This window comes from Chiloscyllium plagiosum, chromosome 34 (assembly GCF_004010195.1).
Source record: "Chiloscyllium plagiosum isolate BGI_BamShark_2017 chromosome 34, ASM401019v2, whole genome shotgun sequence".
Taxonomy (NCBI): domain Eukaryota; kingdom Metazoa; phylum Chordata; class Chondrichthyes; order Orectolobiformes; family Hemiscylliidae; genus Chiloscyllium; species Chiloscyllium plagiosum.
The window spans coordinates 12,444,239-12,467,341 of NC_057743.1; the positions used below are offsets into that span (position 1 = coordinate 12,444,239).

Here is a 23,103-nt window from a genome sequence, read left to right on the forward strand (position 1 = left end):
AAATAATGCCTCAGTCCCAACCCAAACACCAACTTGGACAAGGAAGATTTGGCAACCACAGGATATATTGTTAATTGTTGCTCTCTATCCTTGATTAGTATGGAAATATCCATTTCTGTGTGGCCAATTGTGAGATGCCACACAAGTCCCATTTGAAATCTGAAAGGAGCTTGTGATGAGGAAATTGAATCCTTTTGTGATTCTCAGAGAGATAGGCATAGCCTTTGTCCTCAAGTGTTGCATCTGCAGATCTGCTGGAGTTTTATCGTACTTTTTATTTTGACCACTTTTTACTTTGAAACCTTCACGCCTGCCATGGTCAGGTTTGCTAGCATTAGCCAGTGTGATTGCCTTGTTTGGGCAGGCTGAGTTGGGTGCACAGTTTGCATCCCTTACACTATTAGCAGTATACCATGGCAATATCTTGCAAGACCAGTTAAAATTACACTTTTCACAACCTGGGTGATCTGAGTAAACTCTGCTTCTTTCTAGAAGCTGCCAGACCTACTGGATTTCTCTATCACTTTCTACTTATGTCTCACATATAGAATTGGGTTTATGTACAAACTCTTCTTTTTCACTTTTGTCTAGCAAAGGGAAATCCTAGGTGTAACCATCTTCAGATGTTTTATTAATATTGTTAATGAAGATCAGAAGTGCAGACATTTGCCAATGATGCACAATGTCTACCACTGTTGATGACACCTCTGGTACTTAAATGGTCCAGGTCTAAATGCAGGAAGACCTGGACAATATTTAAGCTTGGGCTGAAAAGTGGCAAGTAATAATTGTGCCATAGAAATACCAAAGACCATCTCCAAAAAGAGACAACCTAATTATCATCCCTTGACATTCAATGGCATTATCATCACTGAATTCTCCACTATCAAACCCTGGGGTACACATTGATCAGAAATTGAACTGGACTACCCATATAATTACTGTGGTTATGACAGCATTTCAGAGGCTCGGAATTCTGCAGAGAGTAACACATCTTCTGGCTCCCGAAAACCTGTCAACCATCTACCAAGCACAATGCAGGAGTGTATAGAATACTTCATGCCTGGATGGGTGCAGCCTCAACAATACTCAAGAAGATTGACAACATGCAGTACAAGGTAGCTTGCTTAATTGGCACCACATCCAAAAGCATCCACTCCTTCCACAACAGATACTCAATAGCAGCAGCGTATACCATCTACAAGATGCACTGCAAAATCTCATCAAGATTCCTTAGATAATATTTTCCAAATCTATGGCCACTTTCAACTGGAAGGACAGGGGCAGCAGATACATGTGAACACCATCACCTGCAAGTTCCCCTCTAATCCACTCATCATCCTGACTTGGAAACATATTGCTGTTCCTTCAATTTCGCTGGATGAAAATCCTGGAACTCTTTTCTCTACTGGCATTGTGGGTCTTCCTACGGCACATGGAGTGTCGTGGTTCAGGCAAATAATTCACCACCACCTTTTCAAGGCAACTGGGGATGGGCAATATATGCTTGTCCAGCCTGCAATGTCCACATCCTGTGACGGAGTTTGAAAAGAAATTGTACCCATAAAAGTAATTGCACTAGGCCGGGGTGTTAGACAACATTCATATAATGCTAATAAATGCAAAACGGGTTCCTGGCTTACACATTTGGGACTTTCATATGTGAAAGGTTTTAGGAACTTGATGCTTAAGTTTTAATCCAATGTTGGGAATCACAATTTTGCCTTTCCACTCAAATTTTGCCTTGCTAAATGCCTCAGATGGGCCCAGAAGATTACACTCATTAATCCATTTAACCCACAGTATTTTGTATTATAATGTATTTTTGTTTCAGAGTTTCACAGGATGTGGGTGCCATTGGTAAGACCAACATTTTTTGCCTATCCCTCAAAGAAGATGGTAATGAGCCCTATTAAAAAAAATAAGAACATAACAGCCAGGAGCAGGAGTAGGCCATCTGGTCCTTCAAGCCTGCTCTGCCATTCAATAAGATCATGGCTGATCTTTTTGTGGCCTCAGCTCATCCTATCCACCCTCTCACTACAACTCTTAATTCCTTTCCTATTCAAAACATTATCCATCTTACCTTTAAAAGCATTTACTGAGGAAGCCTCAACCACTTCACTGGGCATGGAATTCAATCGATTCACAACACTCTGGGTGAAGAAGTTCCTTCTCAATTCAGTCCTAAATCTGCTCCCCCCAATTTTGAGGCTGTGCCCACTTGTCCTAATTTCACCCGCCAGTGGAAACATCCTCTCTCCATCTATCTTATCTATTCCCATCATAATTTTATGTTTCAATAAGATCCCTCTCATTCTTCTAAATTCGAATGAATATTATCCCAGTCTACTCAGTGTCTCTTCATAAACCAACCTCTCAACTCCAGAATCAACCGAGTGCAACTCCTCTGCACCCCTTCTAGTGCCAATACATCCTTTCTCCAGTAAGGAGACTAAAACTGCACGCAGTACTGGTGTACCCTATCCAGCTGCAACATAACCTCTCTGCTTTTAAACTCAATCTCTGAAGAATGAAGGGCAAAGTTCCATTTGCCTTAATTACCTGTTGCACCTACAAACCAACCTTCGGTGATTCATACACAAGGACACCCAGGTCCCTCTGCACAGCAGCATGCTGCAATTTCTTACCATTTATGAAAGAGCTCTTTTTACTGTTATTCCTACCAAAATGGATGACTTCACCTTTATTAACATCGTACTCCATCTGCTAGACCTTTGCCCACTCACCGAGAACTATCGATATCCTTTTGCAAAGTTTCACAGTCCTCTGCACACTTTGCTCTGCTACTCATCTCAGTATCATCCGCAAACTTTGACACACTACACGTGGTCACCAACTCCAAATCATCTATGTAAATTATGAATAATTGCAGCCCAACACTGATACCTGAGGAACACCACTAGTCACTGATTGCCAACCAGAATAGCACTCATGTATTCCCACTCTTTGCTTCCTGTTGGTTAACCAACCCTCCATGCTACTACATTGCATGTAACGCCTTGCATTTTTATCTTATGCAGCAGCCTTTTGTGCAGCATGTAGTTGAATGCCTTTTCAAAATCTAGATGCACCACATCTAGATGCACCACATCTCAAATCAAGAACCTCTTGGTCAGCAAGGTTCACCTGGTCCCAATCACTACAGTTGTCATTGTTAAATCCCACATGGTCAACATCCTGGGGTTCTCAGAAACTGAACTGGACCAGCCATATAAATGTTATAGCTGCAAGTGCAGGTTTGAAACTGAGAATGCAAAAGCAAGTAACTCAGTTGCTGACTCTTATTCATCATCTAAAATGCACAAATCAAAAATAGTCTTCACTTCCCTGGATGTCACAGCTCCAACACTGAAGCTCAAACCATCCAGGACAAAGCAGTCTACACAATCAGTACCCCTTCCACCAATCTAAACATTCACTGTTTACACCAATGCACAATGGGACCAGCTGCAATTTCAACAACACATTCCAGATCTACAACCTCTATAACAAAAGGACATGTGGGAACAACACCACCTGCAACTTCCTTTGCAAACCGCACACTACCTTGGCTTGCAACTATGTTGCTATTCCTCTATTATCGCTGGATCAAAATCCAGGAAATCTCTTCCTAATAATACTGTTGATGTACCAAATGGACTGTGGTGCTTCAGGAGTAGGTTGAACCACATCGGCCATGGTAGCCTTGAAGAGGAGTTAATTGAATGTATCCACGATAGTTTTCTTGAACAGAAGGTGCTCAACACCACCTTTTTTGTGATAATGATTGTTTCCAGGTCCTCACCTACCTTTGTTTCTTTGTCATTTACTGACATGTGTTGTTGAAATTGCAGCTGGTCCCATTGTGCATTGGTGTAAACAGTGAATGTTTAGATTGGGGGTACTGATTGTGTAGACTGCTTTGTCCTGGATGGTTTGAGCTTCAGTGTTGGAGCTGTGACATCCAGGGAAGTGAAGACTATTTTTGATTTGTGCATTTTAGATGATGAATAAGAGTCAGCAACTGAGTTACTTGCTTTTGCATTCTCAGTTTCAAACCTGCACTTGCAGCTATAACATTTATATGGCTGGTCCAGTTCAGTTTCTGAGAACCCCAGGATGTTGACCATGTGGGATTTAACAATGACAACTGTAGTGATTGGGACCAGGTGAACCTTGCTGACCAAGAGGTTCTTGATTTGAGTTGGTAACCTGGGACAATCAGGAAAGCCTTGGCTGAACAATATAACCAGGAGATTAGGATCTCCTCAGTTGTGGACTGGCTTCGAACTGGCTAGTTACAGCCAGTGTACTGTACACTATAAATAAAGGGTGGCTTGGTGACAGGGCCTGGCCTTGGTATAGTTATTTCAGCAACAGTTGAATGTCCAAGGGAGATGCTTAGAGATATAAAACAGTATAAATGTGAATAATTGGATGTTGCTTACATACATCTCTTGCTAGGGTTTTGCAGTTGGCAGGATGGAGGGATAAAAAATATTGAAAACTGTTTATTTCTCAGAATAGATACCACACAAAAAAGCAAACAATAATTCAAAGAGGAATTTCAGTTTCTCTTAACTATTGTCTTTGAGCAGATGAACAGGAGTATTACTTTGATAATGAAACTGGTTTGTACTATTTGAAATACTGAACTGAACAAAAACATCAGACTATATTTCACTTGGGGAGCATAAACTACTGAAGTACTTATAATTCAAGAGACCATTACTTACATTAACAAGCAGCTTTCATGTCTAGGGAATATACTTCATTGCTAATCTACCAAATGTGCAGAGTCTATCTCTGTTACCTGGTCTGATGGAATTGATATAACAGTTGCAGAAAAAAAAAATCAGTTTTGATTGTATAGGAAATTACCAGAAATGAGAGAAAACAGATACTTGAGCCGAGATGACTTAGGAGTGACAGAATGGAGATTTTCAAGATAGTAACAGTTCAGATAAGGTAAATACTGATTGACTATGAAGATACACTAAACAAATTCCAATCCACCTGGGTATCACCTGGCCCTTTTGAGTAAAATGTCTGACTTACATGGTCAGGTGTAAAGATAGCGTCAACATCTGAAATACTTCATCAGGTCCTGATTTTTAAGTATTAATGAGGCCTCGTTAGCCATGAAAATTGCAATGGGGCAAACATTAGGAATGCAATCATAATGACCAGCAATTAACCTCAACCCTTCCTCTTTATTGTCCAGCAGGGGAAGTTAAAACCAGGTCTTTCCACTCTAATTTGAAAATCACTTACCAGCTCACCTTCTAGCGCTAGACTGGCAGCAACTTAGTTGCTATGAGCTGTGCACACTGATTTATCACTACAGATTGGTTGTGAAATAATGGTATAATTTTATAAGAGGAAGTATCTTTCCTCACTTTCTCCCCAAGTTGCTTTTAACAGAGGGCTCAAGCCAATCAAGTCACTATCCTGGCTGCATTCTACACTTTGATCTGTGATTAGGTGACCTCTGAATATTCATTCAAAATCTCACAGAGCAAAAAATATCTACATTTATTACAAATTGTTATAAGATTGAAGGCAGTTACTGTACCTTTAAGAGAGAGTGAAAGCTTACAAGAGCAGTCTCAGAGTATACCGGAAAATTGAAAAAATGTAACATTTGGCTGTGAAATAGATACCTGAGTTGGTTGCTGTTTTGACAACAATTCGAATTTAACCAATGAGTTTAAATTATGCCCGAGGATACTAAAACCCAATCAAGTCTGAATTTATTGTTTTGCTAACATCGAACCAATGAGATGTTCTGATGTTCGGGGTATATTAAAAAAAAGGTGCTTTGAAAGTCAGAAGAGCAACTGCCATTGAAACACTCTCTATCAAAGGTACTGTTTCACAGTAATAAAAAGACCCAGGGAGATCTTCAGCTGGAAGAAGAAAGACACTGACGATGACAGCCGCTATATGGTTTTGAAATTAAATTGATGTAATTTTAATAACTGTGTTATTGGAACAGTATATTGTTATAGAGTTGAAGGCAAATAATAAGTAGTCAAGAGAAAGGAGGGCTTAGAGTTGTGAATAGTTGTTGTTAATGTTCACTTTTAGAGTTAAAGAATAAATTGATATTATTTTCTTTAAATAGTGAAATTTGGGAGCTCTCGGTCACTCGTATTTTCACAGATTATGAGGCGAGATGAGCTTTTCTGGGTGTTTGGTTTAATTAACAGAAGAATTCCCTGCTTTGTTATAACAAAATACATAAGAACAAATAAACATCCAAGAGCATTAGATAAGATGAGTGAATGAGGGACGGCTGATGAATTAAATAGCATTTAATCCAATGCAATAGGCCTGACAGGTAAGGCAGATGAACACCAGGCATGGACGGGAACATAAGACTGGGATAATATAGCTATTACATAAACATGGCTATGAGAGGGACAGAACTGGCAGCTTAATGTTTCAGGGTACAGTTGCTATGGGAAGGACAGAAGGGGAGGCAAAAGAGGGGAAGGGGAGTGTTGTTTTTGATTAGGGAAAACTTCACAGCAGTATTTACAGAGGATATTCCTGAGGGATTGTCCAGTGAAGTTATATTTGTGGAACTGATAAATAAAAGCGTGGTGATCACTTCGACAGGATTGTACGAGGGGCCCCCAGTAGTCAGTAGGAAATTGAGGAGCCTGGCTGCATTCCACACTTTGATCTGTGATCAGGTAATCTCTGAATATTCGTTCAAAATCTCACGGAGCAACAAATATCTACATTGTTTACAAATTGTTATGAAGTTGAAGGCAGTTACTGTACAGAGATCAAACTTAGTTGTAACAATAGAAGAGTTGTAATAGTAGGGGATTTCAATTTTCCAAACATAGACAGGGGCTGCCCTCACCTTAAGGGCTTTCTCAATCAATATGTGGATGGCCTAACTCGACAAGGGGCAAAACTTGACCTCTTCTGGGCAATAAGGAAGGGCAAGTGACTGAGGTGCTACTGGGGGACAACTTTGGGACTCGTGACCATAATTCTATTAATTTTAAAATAGTTATAGAAAAAGATAGGTCTGGTCCACAAGTTAAAGTTCTAAATTGGGCAAGGCCAATTTTAATGGCATTAGACAACAACTTTCAAAAGTTGACTGGGGAAGGCTGTTCGCAGGTAAAGGGATGTTTGGCAAGTAGGAGACTTCCAAAAGCAAGGTAACGAGAGTTCAGGGCCAGCATGTTTGTGTTAGTGTTAAGGGCAATGCAGGCAGGAGAAAGGAACAATGGATGACTGGAGATACTGAAGGTCTTGTCAAGAAAAAGGAAGCATTTGTCAGGTGTAGCCAGCTATGATCAAGTAAATCTCTTGAGAAGTATAGGGGTTTAGGAGTACATATCAGAAGGAAATCAGGAAGGCAAAAGGGGGACATGAGATATCTTTGGCAGATAAAGCAAAGGAGAATCCAAAAAGATTCCTCAAGTATACTAAGGGCAAAAGAGTAACCAGGTAGAGAACAGAGTCCTTAAAAATCAACAAGATAATCTATATATGGAGCCACAGGAGATGGGTAAGATCCTAAACAAATATTTCTTGTTAGCACTTACCTTGGAGAAAGAAATGGAAGCCATGGAACTCAGGGAAAAAATTGTGATGTCTTGAAAATAGTCCACATTACAGAAGCGGAGGTGCTGAAGGCGTCAAAATGCATAAAGCAGAGATATTCATATCATTGACAGCCATGGGTGAGGAGATGGAAGATCGGAGCGTGGCTAAAGTTATGCCATTATTTAAGTAAGTCTGCAAGGAATAACTAGGGAACTACAAACCGGTGAGCCTAACGTCAGTGGTGGGTAAGTTGTTGGAGGGGATTCTGAGAGACAAGACCTACATGCATTTGGAAAGGCAAGGACTGATTCAGGATAGTCAGCGTGGTTTTGCATGTGGGAAATCGTGTCTCACAAATTTGATTGAGTTTTTTGAAGAGGTGACTAAGAAGGTAGATGAAGGTAGAATGGTAGACGTTGTGTATATATACTTCAACAAGCCCTTCGACAAGGTTCTGCATGGTAGACTGGTCAGAATACATGGGATCCAAGGGGAACTAGCCAGTTGGATACAAAATTGTCTTGAAAGTAGGGAACAAAGGGTGGTGGTGGAGGCTGATGTTCGGACTGCAAGTTTATTCTATAAAGATCGAGGCTATGTCTATTTTCTAGATTAGATTACTTACAGTGTGGAAACAGGCCCTTCGGCCCAACAAGTCCACACTGACCCGCTGAAGCGCAACCCACCCAGACCCATTCCCCTACACCTAACACTACGGGCAATTTTTTTTTATTGTTCGTCATTTATCTAAATTTTTTGGAGGAGAAGATTGGAGGCATGGTTAGTAAGTTTTTCGGGGATGATACCAAAACTGATGGTATAATGGACAGTGAAGAAAGTTATCTAAGAATACAATAGGATCTTGATCAACTGGCTCAGTGGGCTGAGGAGTGGCAAATGGAGTTTAATTCAGATAAATGAAAGGTCTTGCATTTTGGAAAGACTAAACAGGATAAACGTACACAGAGATAATGCCAGAGCCCTGTCAAGTCATGTCAAACAGAGTGACCAAGGGGGTGCAGTTACATAGTTCCTTGAAAGTAACATCACAGGTAGACAGGATGGTGAAGAAGGTATTTGGCATGCTTGCCTTCATTGGTCAGAGCCCTGAATAAAGGAGTTGTGATGTCATGTTACAACTGTATAAGACATTGATAAGGCCACATTTGGAGTACTGCATACAATTCTGGTCACCCTGCTACTGAAAAAGATACAAAAAAGACTTGTAAAATTTATTAATTCACTGGATGTGGCTTTACTATATCGGATATTACTGAGACTGGAAGGGTTAAGTGATAAAGAGAGGCTAGATAAACTGGTACTTTTTTTCCCTGGAGTGCAGGAAGCTGAGGAGTGATCTTATGGAGGTTTATAAAATCATGAGGGACATGCATAGGGTGAATAACAAATTTATTTTCATCAGGGTAAGGGAGTCCAAAACTAGAGGGCATAGGTTTAATGTGAAAAGGGAAAGATTTAAAAGGGACCTGAGGGACAAGTTTTTCACAGGGAATCATGTAAATATGGGTGCTGGAAAAACTCAGCAGGAGAGGCAGCATTCGAGGGGCAGGAGAGTCGATGTTTCAGGCATAAGCCCTTCATCAGAAGTGGGACATATATGGATCATGCTACCAGGGGATGTGGTAGAGGCAGGTATAATTACAACATTTAAAAGACATTTGAAAAGTACTTGGTTAGGAAAGGTTTAAAAGGAGATGAGCCAAACTCAGGCAAATGGGACTAGTTCAGTTTAGGAAACCTGTTCGGCGTAGATGAATTGGGCTAAAGGATCTGCTTCAGTGTTGTATGACTCTGTGACTTTATGACACTAAAAGCCCAAGTCTGCAATGGGTTAAGATGTTAATTATTGAATATGATGAACTCCATCTACTAGATCACCCCATTTGTTAATTTGTACTTAGGAAAAATACCACAACCAATCTGTCACTTTGTGAAGATGAAGGCAGAAGCAGAACCAGCAGCAAATCCAGGAGCAGCAGCAAGCAGGCATAGAGGACAAGGAGCAATGAGCTCAGGGAGAGGTCACAACTGGATGTTGCCCCAGGATGCATGAGATCTGCAAGAAGACCAGAATTTTTGTCTGTCTCTCCATTTCCTGGGCATGAGTAAAGTGCAGTGCTAATGAAGGCTCCATATATCTAAGAAGCAATGACAGAACTATGCTGGATGCTGAAGCAGAAACTGAGAGCTCCAGGAGTGGGAGGTCATCCTCTCCTGGTGTTTGAGAAGGTGACTGTGGCACTGAAAATCCACGTGACTGGCATTTACCAGGAAACAATGGAAAAACTGTATGTGATTTCTCAGTTGTGCATCTACAAATGCATCAGGATGGACAACAATGTGATTTGTGGAAGGTCACATAGATTCATTTTGGGATCAGTGTTGAAACTTGGACAGTTCGATTTGGTGACAAAGTTGGGGTTCCTGAGATGCAGTTCGTTATCAACTGCACACATGTGACACAGAGAGCTGTATCACAATTCAGTATAATTCATCAACAGAAAGGGATTCCATTCAATAAATGTTCAGGTAATCTGTGATCACCGTTACCCCTTCTTGGAAGTATGTGCCCATTACCCTGTTAGTTGCGATGACTCGTACATTATTGAACACTCTCCTGTACCTGGTGTATTTGACAATTCAGTGTCTTACAAGGATGGTTTCTCAGGAACAAGGGTTATCCACTAGGACCATGACCCATGACACCATTGAGTAACCCTCTGAGAGTTGTGGAGTGCTGCCCCTTTGTAAAGAAAGACTGTGATGGAACAGAGTATGCTGCATTATCCTGGTTTATTGTTCCCTGAATAATTAGAGCAGGCAATATGGAGATATCCTGGATGTCGAGGAACTGGAGGAATGGGACCGGTCTTCTAAGGAAGAGGATGAGGACGTGGACATGGGTTGCAATAGGATGTTATTATTCATGATAGAGATCAGCTGTGATGGGCACTACAGGATAGTCAGAACCTCATTGACAAAAACAGAAATTTCTGGACAAACCCAGCCGGCCCGAAAACATATGTAGAGAGAAACCAGAATTAATGCTTTGAGTCCAGTGACCCTACTGCTGTTCCAACAAAGAGTCACTGGAAACAAAACATTAATGCTGTTTTCTTTCACAGATACTGAGTTTCTCCTAAAATTTCTGTTTTTTTTGTTTCAAAGATGGCTTATGTGTAAGGGATACTGGTTTTTCAGCAGACATCCACTGAGTGGCAGGTTGGTCTGGGTACAAAAAATGATATGACAAGGCAAATATTACATGTGAGAGATGCCATGGGGTAGGATAGTTAACTAATGGGGTGAGTTTGGTACGATAGGGTGAGAAATCTCACTAGGCCTCATAGTGATAAACTCTCCAAAAAAACCTTGATGTGACTCGGAGTTAACCATAAAATGATAAGACTCAGCCCTGGAAAACTGATGCAGTAAATTCCATGTAAATCAATGTGCAATCTCTAGACGAAAGCTTCATGAACCTAGGAGCTACTATACGGAGGAGAATGTAGTAGATACTACCATTGTTGGAAAAAAACACTTTCATATTAAGGATTATGTGAAAACTGCAAGGGATGGAACTATTTGGATATTTTACGGATTGAGAAGGCTGTATTGGAAACAAAGTCAACTGTTTAATGTGTGCTGTGGTTTACCTGTTGTTTGTAAAAAAAAAGTCAAGTGACTTTAGAAAAAAGGCCCATAAATCTTTCAGGTTGATAAGAGATGGGGCTTACGACTTATTTGCTGAAAATTATGAAAAAATTATGAGGGCCTCTATGCTAATAAGTACCTAGCAACACTTTCTAGTTAACTGTTTAACATAATTAAGTGGTCAATAAGGAAAAAAACTCAGAAGCTGTCAATGTTTCTCCCTTTCTATCTCAGCAAACATTCTGAGAACCTGATATAATTTTCAAATATCAGTATTCCTTAACTACCTTATAAATCCTCAAAAACAGAATTGTGACCATTTTCCAAAGAGTTGGATCTACTTTGATTTTCAATCCGAACTGAAAACCGTCTGTCAATCTATGGCTGTCAGCAATTCAATTTCATTCACAAGAAACCCAGTGACCTGTTAGGAGTCAAAGTTATATCCTTCATTTTCAGGCCCTGAGCAAACAGGGGTGTTTTTACTTTTGAAAAATAACAATCTCTTCAGAGGCTGTTGTTTTTATCTGCTGTTTATATGTATGTGTGTATTCGGGATTAAGACAATATAGTGTGCATTCTGTATTCTGTTATATATATTAACTAGTATTTTCTTGTTTTAAGGACATGTTTTGTGTTATAACAAATGGATTAGTTTGAGTTAATTAAAGTTGCTTTTATTCTGCATATGAGTATAAAATTGATATTGACTAGACATTTTGGTGATTGAATTAACACATTTACATCAATGGCTTGACTGGTGGAGTAGTAGAGCCTCATTACCAGTGCATTCCTATCATCACAGTCATAACATTGTAATGAACAATATGTCAATTGTATAATTTAATACTGAAAAGTTCTATTTCATAAAGGTCTGTATTTATGTGTTATCATATCTCAAACATCTTAAATTCTATGAGGCACACAAGCCGTATTAGACACAAAGATCAAGTTGTTTAACTGCGACCTCAGCAATTTATAGGAAGCATGTTAAGTATGAAGGCTTTTTGCATAGAGAAGTGTGTCAGTTTTGTCATCTTGTACTGATTTTAAAACCGTGGTTTCTGGGAAATTAATGTTTTCCTTGTCTATTGTGGCTTTAAGTTTAATGGAACAGTGATGATTATTGGGGTATTGATGAATTTTTCTAATTCTGCTTCTACATGAGTTCAGATCTCCCATGTATCATCAGAAATACAAAAGAAATTGTAACTAAATGTATGCCCCACCACCTAGTGAAAGAATTCATGAGACTGAGAAAGGTGTCCCTGAAAGCCAGGAGGTAGTCCCCAAAAATCAGAAAGAGAAATCTCAAGAAGAGCCCTAAAAAGGAAAAAACATGTTGAACTCTGACTCAGCTCATACAAAACTATGCTGCCCATGTTCAATATTGCAGTAATTCCTGATCATCCAAAACACTTGACCTCACTATTCTATATTGGCTTCCATTTCCCCATTACTGCAAATTTAGGATTGCAGTTTCTTCAAAGGCACTCAGTCAACTAATGGTCAGAACAGCAATCTGTCATCCAATTAAAGACAACCAGCAGACTCTGAAAGGTAGAGGATAATTAGAGACCTTACAGCTTGAAAGGACAGTAGGCAGTAATGAAAGATAAGTAAGGTCAAGAGTACCTCAACAAGGAAACGCCCCTCTTACTTTTTAAAAATCGTTATTCAACAAATAGATTTAGTGGCCATGTCACCAGTGGTTGACAGAAAGTTGTGCATTTCTCAGAGAGCGTAAAAGCTAATGGGATTTGTCATGGGCTATTGTTTCATTCCGAAGCATTTAAAATAATCCAGCATGTTAACTCTAAAAACTAATGATAATATGTTTTAATCAATCAAGCATAAACTCAAATTAAAGTTTTTTGTTACTCATTCTTCTTCAGTCAAAAGAAAAGTGTGTTAGATTCCATTTTAAAGTTATGATTTTCTGACTCTAGTACAAATCGAATGGTTCATTGATGTGGAAAATTGGGATATATTTTGATTCATAGAATGATGCAGATGGACAATTCTTCAATGCAGCATTTGCACTTTTAAAAAATTGTACATCATGACTAATTAGTGATCATTAATTTTTTTTAAAATTTCCCCATGGAAAATAGTTAAATAGTTTTCTTCAGCTGCTGACAAACCATGATGGAAAACAAAATGTCTCTATGATTAATATCTATAACTGTTTACCATAACAATTAGCAGCAGAGTGTGATAGCTGATGATTAGACTGCCCTGCAATTATATTAAAAATAATAGATGAAAATGTGTTGCTGGAAAAGCGCAGCAGGTCAGGCAGCATCCAAGGAGCAGGAGAATCGATATTTCGGGCATGAGCCCTTCTTCAGGAATCCTGAAGAATGATTCCTGAAGAAGGGCTCATGCCCAAAACATCAATTCTCCTGCTCCTTGGATGCTGCCTGACCTGCTGGGCTTTTCCAGCAACACATTTCCAGCTCTGATCTTCAGCATCTGCAGTCCTCACTTTCTCCTATTAAAAATAATAGGAAACATTATAAAGTAAATAAATCCATACATCAACTAAAACACTTAATCAAATCAGCTCTTAATTCTTTCAAACTTTCTCACTTACAGATTGAGATTAGATGAGAACTTACCATGAATATCTGCCAACTTTTGTCCCATTCCATCGTAGTAAATCCTTCCACCTTGTGCTGTTGGAAAAAAATAGGTCATGAGGGAACTGGGAGGCGAGCAATAAGAATATGAACCAAGTGGCATGTCCTTGAGGACTTCATGAGGTTTCCAGCAAAATTCTCGAAACCTAGGATGGTCCATGACTTTCTTCTCAATGTCATGAATTGTCAATAAACGTTCTTTCGTGAAAATATTCCTTTCATCATCACCTCTTGCTAGAAATACAAGCTCCATCCTCCATAATGCATGTGTTTGAGTATCTCCATTAATGTAAGTGTTTGGATAGCTCTTGTGTGACACTGCTCTTGCTTTCCGCATTTTGTATTTATCATGGCTCCTTTTGGTCACAGGTTGTGAGAACAAGTCTCTTTTGCTCAGGTGAATTCCATCAGGTCTCTGCGCTTCACCTGATTTGTAAATGTTTTTGACATGGGAGGCATCGACTGGCTGAGAAGAATTATTGTGCAGTTTTTGCAGCTCTTCTTTGATGAGTTTTTCTAATGTAGCAGATGTGTACTCAGCCAAATCACGTCTGTTCCTCCCCCAAGACCCAAACTGTGATTTTAAAGCAAGCGTCAGTGCATCAAAGCGCAGTGAGGATACATGGTTACGAATCTCAAAGGCATTGTAGGATATATCAATATCGAGGGCAGAACAATGCAAAAGCATAACAACAGTCAGAATTGTTGGGATTATGCAACCTATTACTAATATTAAGGCAGTGCAATATGGGTTAGTAAATATCCACCCAACCACTCCCCAAAAACCTTTAACTTGCAAATCATAGAATAATCTTTTAAAGTTACAGTGGCATTTCTTGCACAGCCTTTGACCTCTGTAAGAGTTTACCAACACATTGTCTTCTTCTTCCTCCAGCCACAGATGCTGCACCAAAGGGTCATCATCACTTTCCATTTTAGTTTTGCCCTGATGATAGATGTTAGGTGGTGGGGAGAAGGTTCTCAAGCAAAACTGGAAATTTGTTGCTGGAGTCTCCTTTTCTTCAGTCTGTCCTCCAGATGAATAGCCTATTTACACCTACAATAGAAAATACAATATAATAAAGTTTATAACTTGGAAAAACTGCAACATAGTTGCTCGAAGCAATTAAGGTGATTTGGCATATAATTTAGGCACACTGTAAAATATGATTTCTAGTAATGAATTCCTAAATTGACCTCTCTTGATTGTTGGTATAGTTAAATTAAAGATAAAGTCTTATAATTCCAGAGGACCACTGGGGTGCTCTCTCATTAGACACAGATGACTGGTGGTAGTTTAACTTGAGGGTCAGCAAGCCTCAGGCGAGGGGAGAGGTTGAGAAGGAGAGTCATTTGTGGTAACGTCAGTTGGTGCAGGACTTGAATCAACATTGTTGACATCATTCTAATGTAAACCCAGCCATTCTGCCAACAGAGTTAACTGACCCCCATTATTATAAGTTGATATAAAATATCCTCAGCTTTCTTATGGAAATGCTTTGCTACTAGATTGAAAAGTATGTAAGTTGAAAATTTTCTACACCAAGATATTAGAATTATTTGGGTGGCACTGTGGCTCAGTGGTTAGCATTGCTGCCTCACAGTGCCTGGGACCAGGGTTCGATTTCAGCCTCAGGTGACTGTCTCTGTGTGTTTGCACATTCTCCCTGTGTCTGCATGGTTTCCTCCAGGTGCTCCGGTTTCCTCCCACTGTCCAAAGATGTGCAGGTTAGGTGAGTCAGCCATGCTAAATTGCCCATAGTGTTCAGGGATGTGGAAGCGAGGTGCATTAGTCAGGGAAAATGTAGAGTAATAGCATAGTGGAATGGTTCTGGGTGGGATACTCTTCGGAGGGTCGGTGTGGACTTGTTAGGCCAAATGGTCTGTTTCCACAGTGTAGCGATTCTATGATTATGAATCCATTTTATATTCAAATGCATGATAGCAGGTCAACTTTCTTTCATTGTAGAGGCTGCTCGTATGAATTATCTGGAAAAAAATATGTAGCTTGCTTAATTGAAACTTTACAGTGACTCAAAATGTAAAGCTAAAGAGATGCAAAGTGGGCAAATGAAGGATAGCTGCAATAGCGTAGAGATTAGGATCAACTGAACAAGCAACTACCACAAGTGAATCACAGCCTTCAGTTCTTGACACTTCTCGCACCACCTGATTGTCAATAGTATTTGTTCCAGATCACCATAACAAAACAAAGGACAATGAAATTCTGATTCCTGACTATCATTTGTTCTCATTAAATATTTAATTTTTCTGTAACCCTTAAACAGCCAAAGAGAACAGCTTCTGCATGGAATAAATTTCCCTGAGTTTATGGATGTATAACACACAGAATAGCTTGCTAAAGTCAAGATAGGTGGATCAGGAATAGATCTATGGTTTAGAATAGTTAGTCTGGTATCAATCTTGATTCCTGCTGTTGCTAAGTCAACTTATTTCAATTGGGGTTTAGATTAGAAGGACACAATTTTTTCATGGATGAAATTTGCTCATTTGAAGTTTAAAAACTGGCAGCAACTATGTTAGATGGTGTAATATCTGCCAATAGCCAGGGCAAAATACCTCACGTGATCATGTGCTTCTCAGCTCACTATTTTCACAATAAGATGTTTCCAGAGTTACTCAATGAACTCTATGTTGAGTGCTCAAAGGCACTGGCACCATATTTATAGGCTAGATAGAGACCATCTCAAATGTAGCAAGCCAGATATGGGATCTAAGAAATTGAACCTTTCTTCCCGCTTTATTGAAACTGCACTCCAGACACAGCTGGATGGGGTAACAGAGAGAGGATTAGTCCTATTCCCAACTGACTGAATAAGAAAACCATTCTATTATACTTGGCCAGTTTAGGCAGAGATCACAGCAGTGCCAACTGCTATGGCCATATGAAAACTGGATGGGCAATATTGCCACAAAAGGTCAATGATCTCATGACCTCTGCATGGTTAAGTTGTACCATCTTCGCTTTGCAAACATACTCTCACAAGACCATAAGTCACTCTAACTCTGTCATGGCACTCATATCTTGCCCAGGATCATTCATTTTGATTTCACACCCAGTCTTGTTTGCAATAGTTCCCTCTCAGCAGAGTTCATCACTTTCTGATACTAACATCTACCATTGATGCTTACTCTTTTCTATATCTCAACTTTAATTCCATTATCATTTCCTTGGCCTTTTGCTCTGGGCACATTTACTAACTGTTCTGCTTGTTTCTCCCCATTTTTATCGATATCAAGATAAATATCACTTCAGTTCTGCAGAAGTCATAGTTGATTTGAAACGCTGGTTGGAATCTTAGCACGGGCTATATTGGGATAAGTGGAAGGATCAGGTGTGATGCAATCATGATGTGGAGGCGCCAGTGGTGGTCTGGGGTGGACAGGGGTGGATAAAGTCAAAGATCACATGATGCCAAGTTATAGTCCAGCAGGTTTATTTGAAACCACAAGGTTTCAGAGCCTAGAAATGAGTGGGGGCTCCGAATGCTTGCAGCTTCAAATAAACCTGTTGGACTATAACTCTGTGTCATGTGATTTTTGATGATGTTAATCACAAGATCTGTTTCATCTCACCACAACATCTTTTCTTTGTTTGAGTAACATGGTGAGATTCAAGCCAGAGAGAGGCAAGTTCCCAATTGACATGCTTTATTGCTTGCCACAGGTTGTGATTTTACCAAATTTACCATACACATTAGTTTTTGGGAAAACTTGACATAGAAAGGAGAGCAAATCCTTGGCTGGTTCAACTTGCCACTTGATCCAGGAATTCCATTTGGCCATAGACAAACTGGAGAATAAAGCACAATTCACCAGCATCAGCCACACATACCTTTCTACCACAGACGTAAGTACTCCACTTTCAGGCAGGTATCACCATCATCCTGGCATCCTCCAATGCACTGATTTACTCCTCCAGTCACAATGCCACACGTAAACTGTTTCTCCCTCCGTATTTGATGCCAGATTTGATTTTCTCCAAAACATTCTATTTTTATTTCATCTCACCAAGTGTGATAAGCTGTAAGCCTTAAAGTCACATACACCAGCCAATTGAGGATTCACACCTATTTCATTCACTCACATCACTAACCTTTACTGTTCTCAATGTTTCCTACTTACTGGATGCTTCAATACTCCATATCATTATGTTAGAATACAAACTGCCCCTGCATTCCCATCATGGTCAAACTTTCTCTAAATTTCATTTCGGAAAAAAACAAGCTAAAACTGGACAGCTGGCTCCTCGCCCTCCTTGATAAATGAATCATAGAAATTCCCCGGAAGACTGAGCACGCTCATTTGGTGACAAGGTGATACCAATTGTATAATCAACATTTTGTTCTGCTTTTCTTCGATTCTCAATAATGCCAACTCTTTGTTCTGCATATGCTTTTTGTTTCCATCTTCACAAACTAATTTCCTGTCTTATTTGCAGACACTACAGAACCCCGCGAATGTCAGAAAATGGCCCTTTCTTGCACCAACTCTGAAGAGGAAGTGTGTGAACTCTCCGAGGATTCATTGCGACAGTGTTCACCTGAACCCTCCACTAGCACACAGACAATGTCATGACCCTAAAGTACTGTGGACATTTTTTATTTATAATTCAGTTTTTTAAAACAAAGTGGCTTGTACAACCAAAAGTGTCTGTGGGTGTAAATTAAACAGCTGTCCAGAGGGAGACATGTGTGGTGATGTCACAGATACAAATGTGAACGGAACTTCAAACAACACATCTGAGAGGGGGTGGGGCTAAGAGATAAGTCAAAACAGATTGGACTGAGATCCCTTGTTACACAAAGATAATAAAGAGCTGATGACAGCAAGTCTCCAATAGTGGATTATGCCCAAATTGCAGACATATTTTGTATTGAGTTCTGAGGAAGGGTCACTCAACCCAAAACATTAACTCTGATGTCTCTTCACAGATGCTGCCAGACCTGCTGAGATTTTCCAGTTGTTTTAGTTTTTGATTTATAGCATTCGCAGCTCTTTCAGTTTTTATTGAGGACAACAAAAGGACCAGCTTTCACCCTGAACACTGGAATCTGTTCCCAGTCAAAAGGAATCAGAACCACAAAATCTCAACCAATCTGCAAAACTAAGGATCATGAAACTGACTTATGAACTACCCAGTCAATGCTACTGGTAACTTTCACTACAACGGCTGTAACATTCAACTGTTCACTCTTTGTGATCTGTATATCTGCTTCTTTTAAAATTCTTATCCCTTGGACTTATTTTTAATGTGTGTACATTTGTGTTGTGTTACTTATTCTTCTCAGTTTTAGCAATTAATAAACTTACATTTTGTTAAATCAAGAAAACCTGGCTAAATTGGCTCTTTTTAAAACATAAGTTCATATAGGTTTGGCACAAAGGTATCTGCAAAGGGATAGGAACCATTTTTAAACTAACTTTATTGTGACCATCCAGGGAGGGCAAGTGAACAAAGATGGGCAGCCAGTTCATCCATCATTACTCAGGAATTGAGCAATACGGGCAAGCCTATCTGGAACCATAACCTATTGGGGAACCTTCCTCAGGATGTGGGCATAACAACAATCACCATCCAAGGAGCAGGAGAATCGACGTTTCGGGCATGAGCCCTTCTTCAGGAATGAGCAAAGTGTGCCCAGCAGGCTAAGATAAAAGGTAGGGAGGAGGGACTTGGGGGAGAGGCATTGGAAATGCGATAGGTGGAAGGAGGTTAAGGTGAGGGTGATTGGCCAGAGTGGGGATGGGGGCGGAGAGGTCAGGAAGAAGATTGCAGCTTAGGAATGTGGTACTGAGTTCGAGGGTTGGGACTGAGACAACGTAGGGGGAGGGGAAATGAGGAAACTGGAGAAATCTGAGTTCATCCCTTGTGGTTGGAGGGTTCCTAGGCGGAAGATGAGGCGCTCATTTCCCCTCCACCCACCTTGTCTCAGTCCCAACCCTCGAACTCAGCACCACATTCCTAAGCTGCAATCTTCTTCCTGACCTCAGCTCTGATCTCCAGCATCTGCAGTCCTCACTTTCTCCTAACAACAATCACCTCAGGAACTCAACCTCGATTAAACACAAAACCACAATCTGCAGAACACATCACTGCATAGCCGAAGGAGAAAGAAACACTTCAGGTCTCTGACATTCAGGGGACATTCAGAGACTCTAAACTGGCTGAGCCCCTTGCAGAAGACATTAACATGGCTCAGGGATGGACAAGACTAGCAGCTTAATATTCAGGGGTACAGATGATATCGGAAGGATAGAAAGGGAGGCAAGTGAGCAGAGGGAGTGGTGTCTTTGGTTAGGGATAACATTTCAGCTGTACTTAGGGAGGATATTCCTGGAAGATTGTCTGGTGAAGTTATGTGGTTGGAACTGAGAAAAAAAAGGATGATCACCTTGTTGAGATTGTATTAATGGCCTCCTAATCATCAGTGGGAAATTGAGAAGCAAATATGTATGAGATCTCTGATGTCTGTAAGAATAATAGGGTTGTAATGATAGGGGCTTTTAACTTTTCATACATAGACAGGGACTGTCACAGTGTTACGGGTTTGGATGGAGAGGAATTTGTTTAGTGATTTCAAGAAAACTTTCTTAAGATTTTGGAGAAGATTTGTAGCTCAGGTTGTGGATCAGGTTATAAATCTTTTCACTGAGCTGGTAGATTTGTTCTCAGATGTTTCATCACCATGCTAGGTAACATCATCAGTGAGTCTCTGGTGAAGTGTTGGTGTTCTGCCCCACTTGTTATTTATCTGTCTCAGTTTATCATGGTAGGTGATATTATTTCTAGTTCTGTTTCTGACAGGTTGGTAAATGGAGTCCAAATCTATATGTTTGTAAATGGGGTTCTGGTTTGAATGCCAGGCCTCTAGGAATTCCTAAGCAAGTCTTTGTTCAGCCTGTCCCAGGCTGGATGTATTGTCCCAGTTGAACTGCCACACTGAAAGAGCTCCTGATGAATTTAAAGGATTCCGTACCAACAACCAGCAGAACGAATTTCATATACAAAATACCCTGCAAGCACTGCAACAAACATTACATTTGGCGAACAGGCAGCCACCAGTAACGTGAGCACCAACTAGCCACCAAAAGACATGAACAAGTAACACTGGTATCCATACACACAGACAAAGAGGGACACCAGTTCAACTGGGCAATACACCCATCCTGGGATAGGCTAAACAAAGACACACACGGGAATTCCTAGAGGCCTGGCATTCAAACTGAAACTCCATTAACAAACATATAGATTTGGACTCTACTGAGCAACCGTGCAGAAACAGAACTGGAAATGATATCACCTACTATGTCAAACCAAGGCAGATAAATAGCAAGCGGGACAGAACATCAGCACTTCACTGGAGGCCCACTGATGATGTTACCTAGCATGGTGACAAGACATCTGAGAATGAATCTACCAGCTCAGTGAGCAAACTTACAACACAAAACTTTCTTATTCAGTACGTGGATGTACCTACTAAAGAAAGAGCAAAACTTGACCTTCTGTTGGGAAATAAGGCAGGGTAAGTGACTGAGGTGTCAGTGGGGGAGCACTTTAGGGCAATGATCATAATTCTTTTAGTTTTAATATAGTTATGGAAAAGGATAGAATATATCAAAATCTTAAATTTCTAAATTGGAGTAAAGCCAATTTTGATGTTATTAGACAGGAACTTTCCGAAGTTGATTGGGAGAGGCTATTCACAAGTGAAGGGATGATTTTGGAATGGGAATTGGGAGGTCTTTAAGAATGAGATAACGAGAGTTCAGAGGCAGTATATTCCTGTTATTGTGAAGGGTAAGGCTGATAGGTGTACAGAACACTGGATGACTTGAAACATTGAGGCTCTGGTCAAGAAAAGGAGGCATGTGTCAGGTATGAACAGCTAGGACCGAGTGAATTCCTAGAGGAGTATAAGGGCAGTAGGAGTATACTTAAGAGGGAAATCAGGAGGGCAAAAAGTGGACATGAGATAGCTTTGGTAAATAGAGTTAAGGAGTACCCAAAGTGATCCTGTAAGTATAATAAGGGCAAAAGAGTAACTAGTGAGAGAATAGGGCTCCTAAAAGATAAACATTACCATTAATGTGTGGGACCACAGGAGATGGGTCAGATCCTAAGTGAATATGTTGCATAAATATTGACTGTGGAGAAAGAAATGGAAGCTAAGGAACTTTGGGACATAAATAGTGATGTCTCAAAAAGAGTTCATATTACATATAAGAAAGTGCTGGAGGTCTTAAAATGCATATAGATAGATAAATCCTGGGGAAACCTGATCAGGTGTTTCCCAGAACTTTATAGGAAGAGATCGCTTGGCCCCTTGCTAAGATACTTGTATCATTGACAGCCATGAGTGAGGTGCCAGAAAACTGGAGATTGGCTAATGTAGTGCCATTTTGTAAGAAAGGCTGTAAGGAAAATCCAGGGAACTATAGATTAATGAGCCTTACATCAGTGGTGAGTAAGTTGTTGGAGGGGATTCTGGGGAATAGGATTTACATGCATTTGGAAAGGCAAAGACTGATTAGAGACAGTCAGCATGGCTCTGTGCATAAGAAATCGTGTCTCACTAACTTGATTGAGTTTTTTGAAGAGGTTACAAAGAAGATTGACAAAGGCAGAGTGCTAGACATTATGTATATGGACTTCAGCGAAGCATTTGACAAATTTCTGCACGGCAGATTGGTTAGTAAGGTTATATCACATGGGATCCAGGGGAACCTAGCCAATTGGATGCAAAATTGGCTTGGCAATAGATAGCGTGATAAAAGAGGAAGTACAAATAGGGGATTGCTAGAATTTATGCAACTGCTCCCTTGTACAAAGTTAATTTATGAAGTGACTTCATAGACAGACCTGTTACTGTGGATATTGTTCCTAGATTATCAGAGCTGGATTTTATACTGGTTAATAATTTGACAGGTATGAAAATCCTGGCATTTTTGGGAATTTCAAAAGAACCAGTTGAGGGGACAGAAATGGAGATTTTGTAGGAGGAATATCCTGGACTGTTTCCTGCTTGTATTGTAGCTATGTATCAATTGTGTAAGGCAATAAAGATCAGAATGGAAAAACGAGTAGCTCAGGGCCAAGAAAAAAAAGCATCAAAAATATAAAAATATCAAAATTAGTGTCAGGAAGTAGACTCTGCTAAAGTAAACCTGATCAGTAGAGTTTGCT

General features: G+C 40.0%; 1 protein-coding gene across 4 annotated transcripts in view; it reads right to left on the reverse strand.

The window, feature by feature from the left end:
- Nucleotides 1-23,103, reverse strand: part of disp3 (dispatched RND transporter family member 3) — a 492,208-nt gene that overhangs the window by 196,349 nt on the left and 272,756 nt on the right. For all 4 annotated transcript variants that reach the window (XM_043675594.1, XM_043675595.1, XM_043675596.1 and 1 more), the window contains one exon: nucleotides 13,875-14,952. In XM_043675594.1, coding sequence (XP_043531529.1) covers nucleotides 13,875-14,829 — 955 coding nt within the window. In that variant the 5' untranslated portion in view covers nucleotides 14,830-14,952. The remainder of the gene's footprint in view (nucleotides 1-13,874; nucleotides 14,953-23,103) is intronic.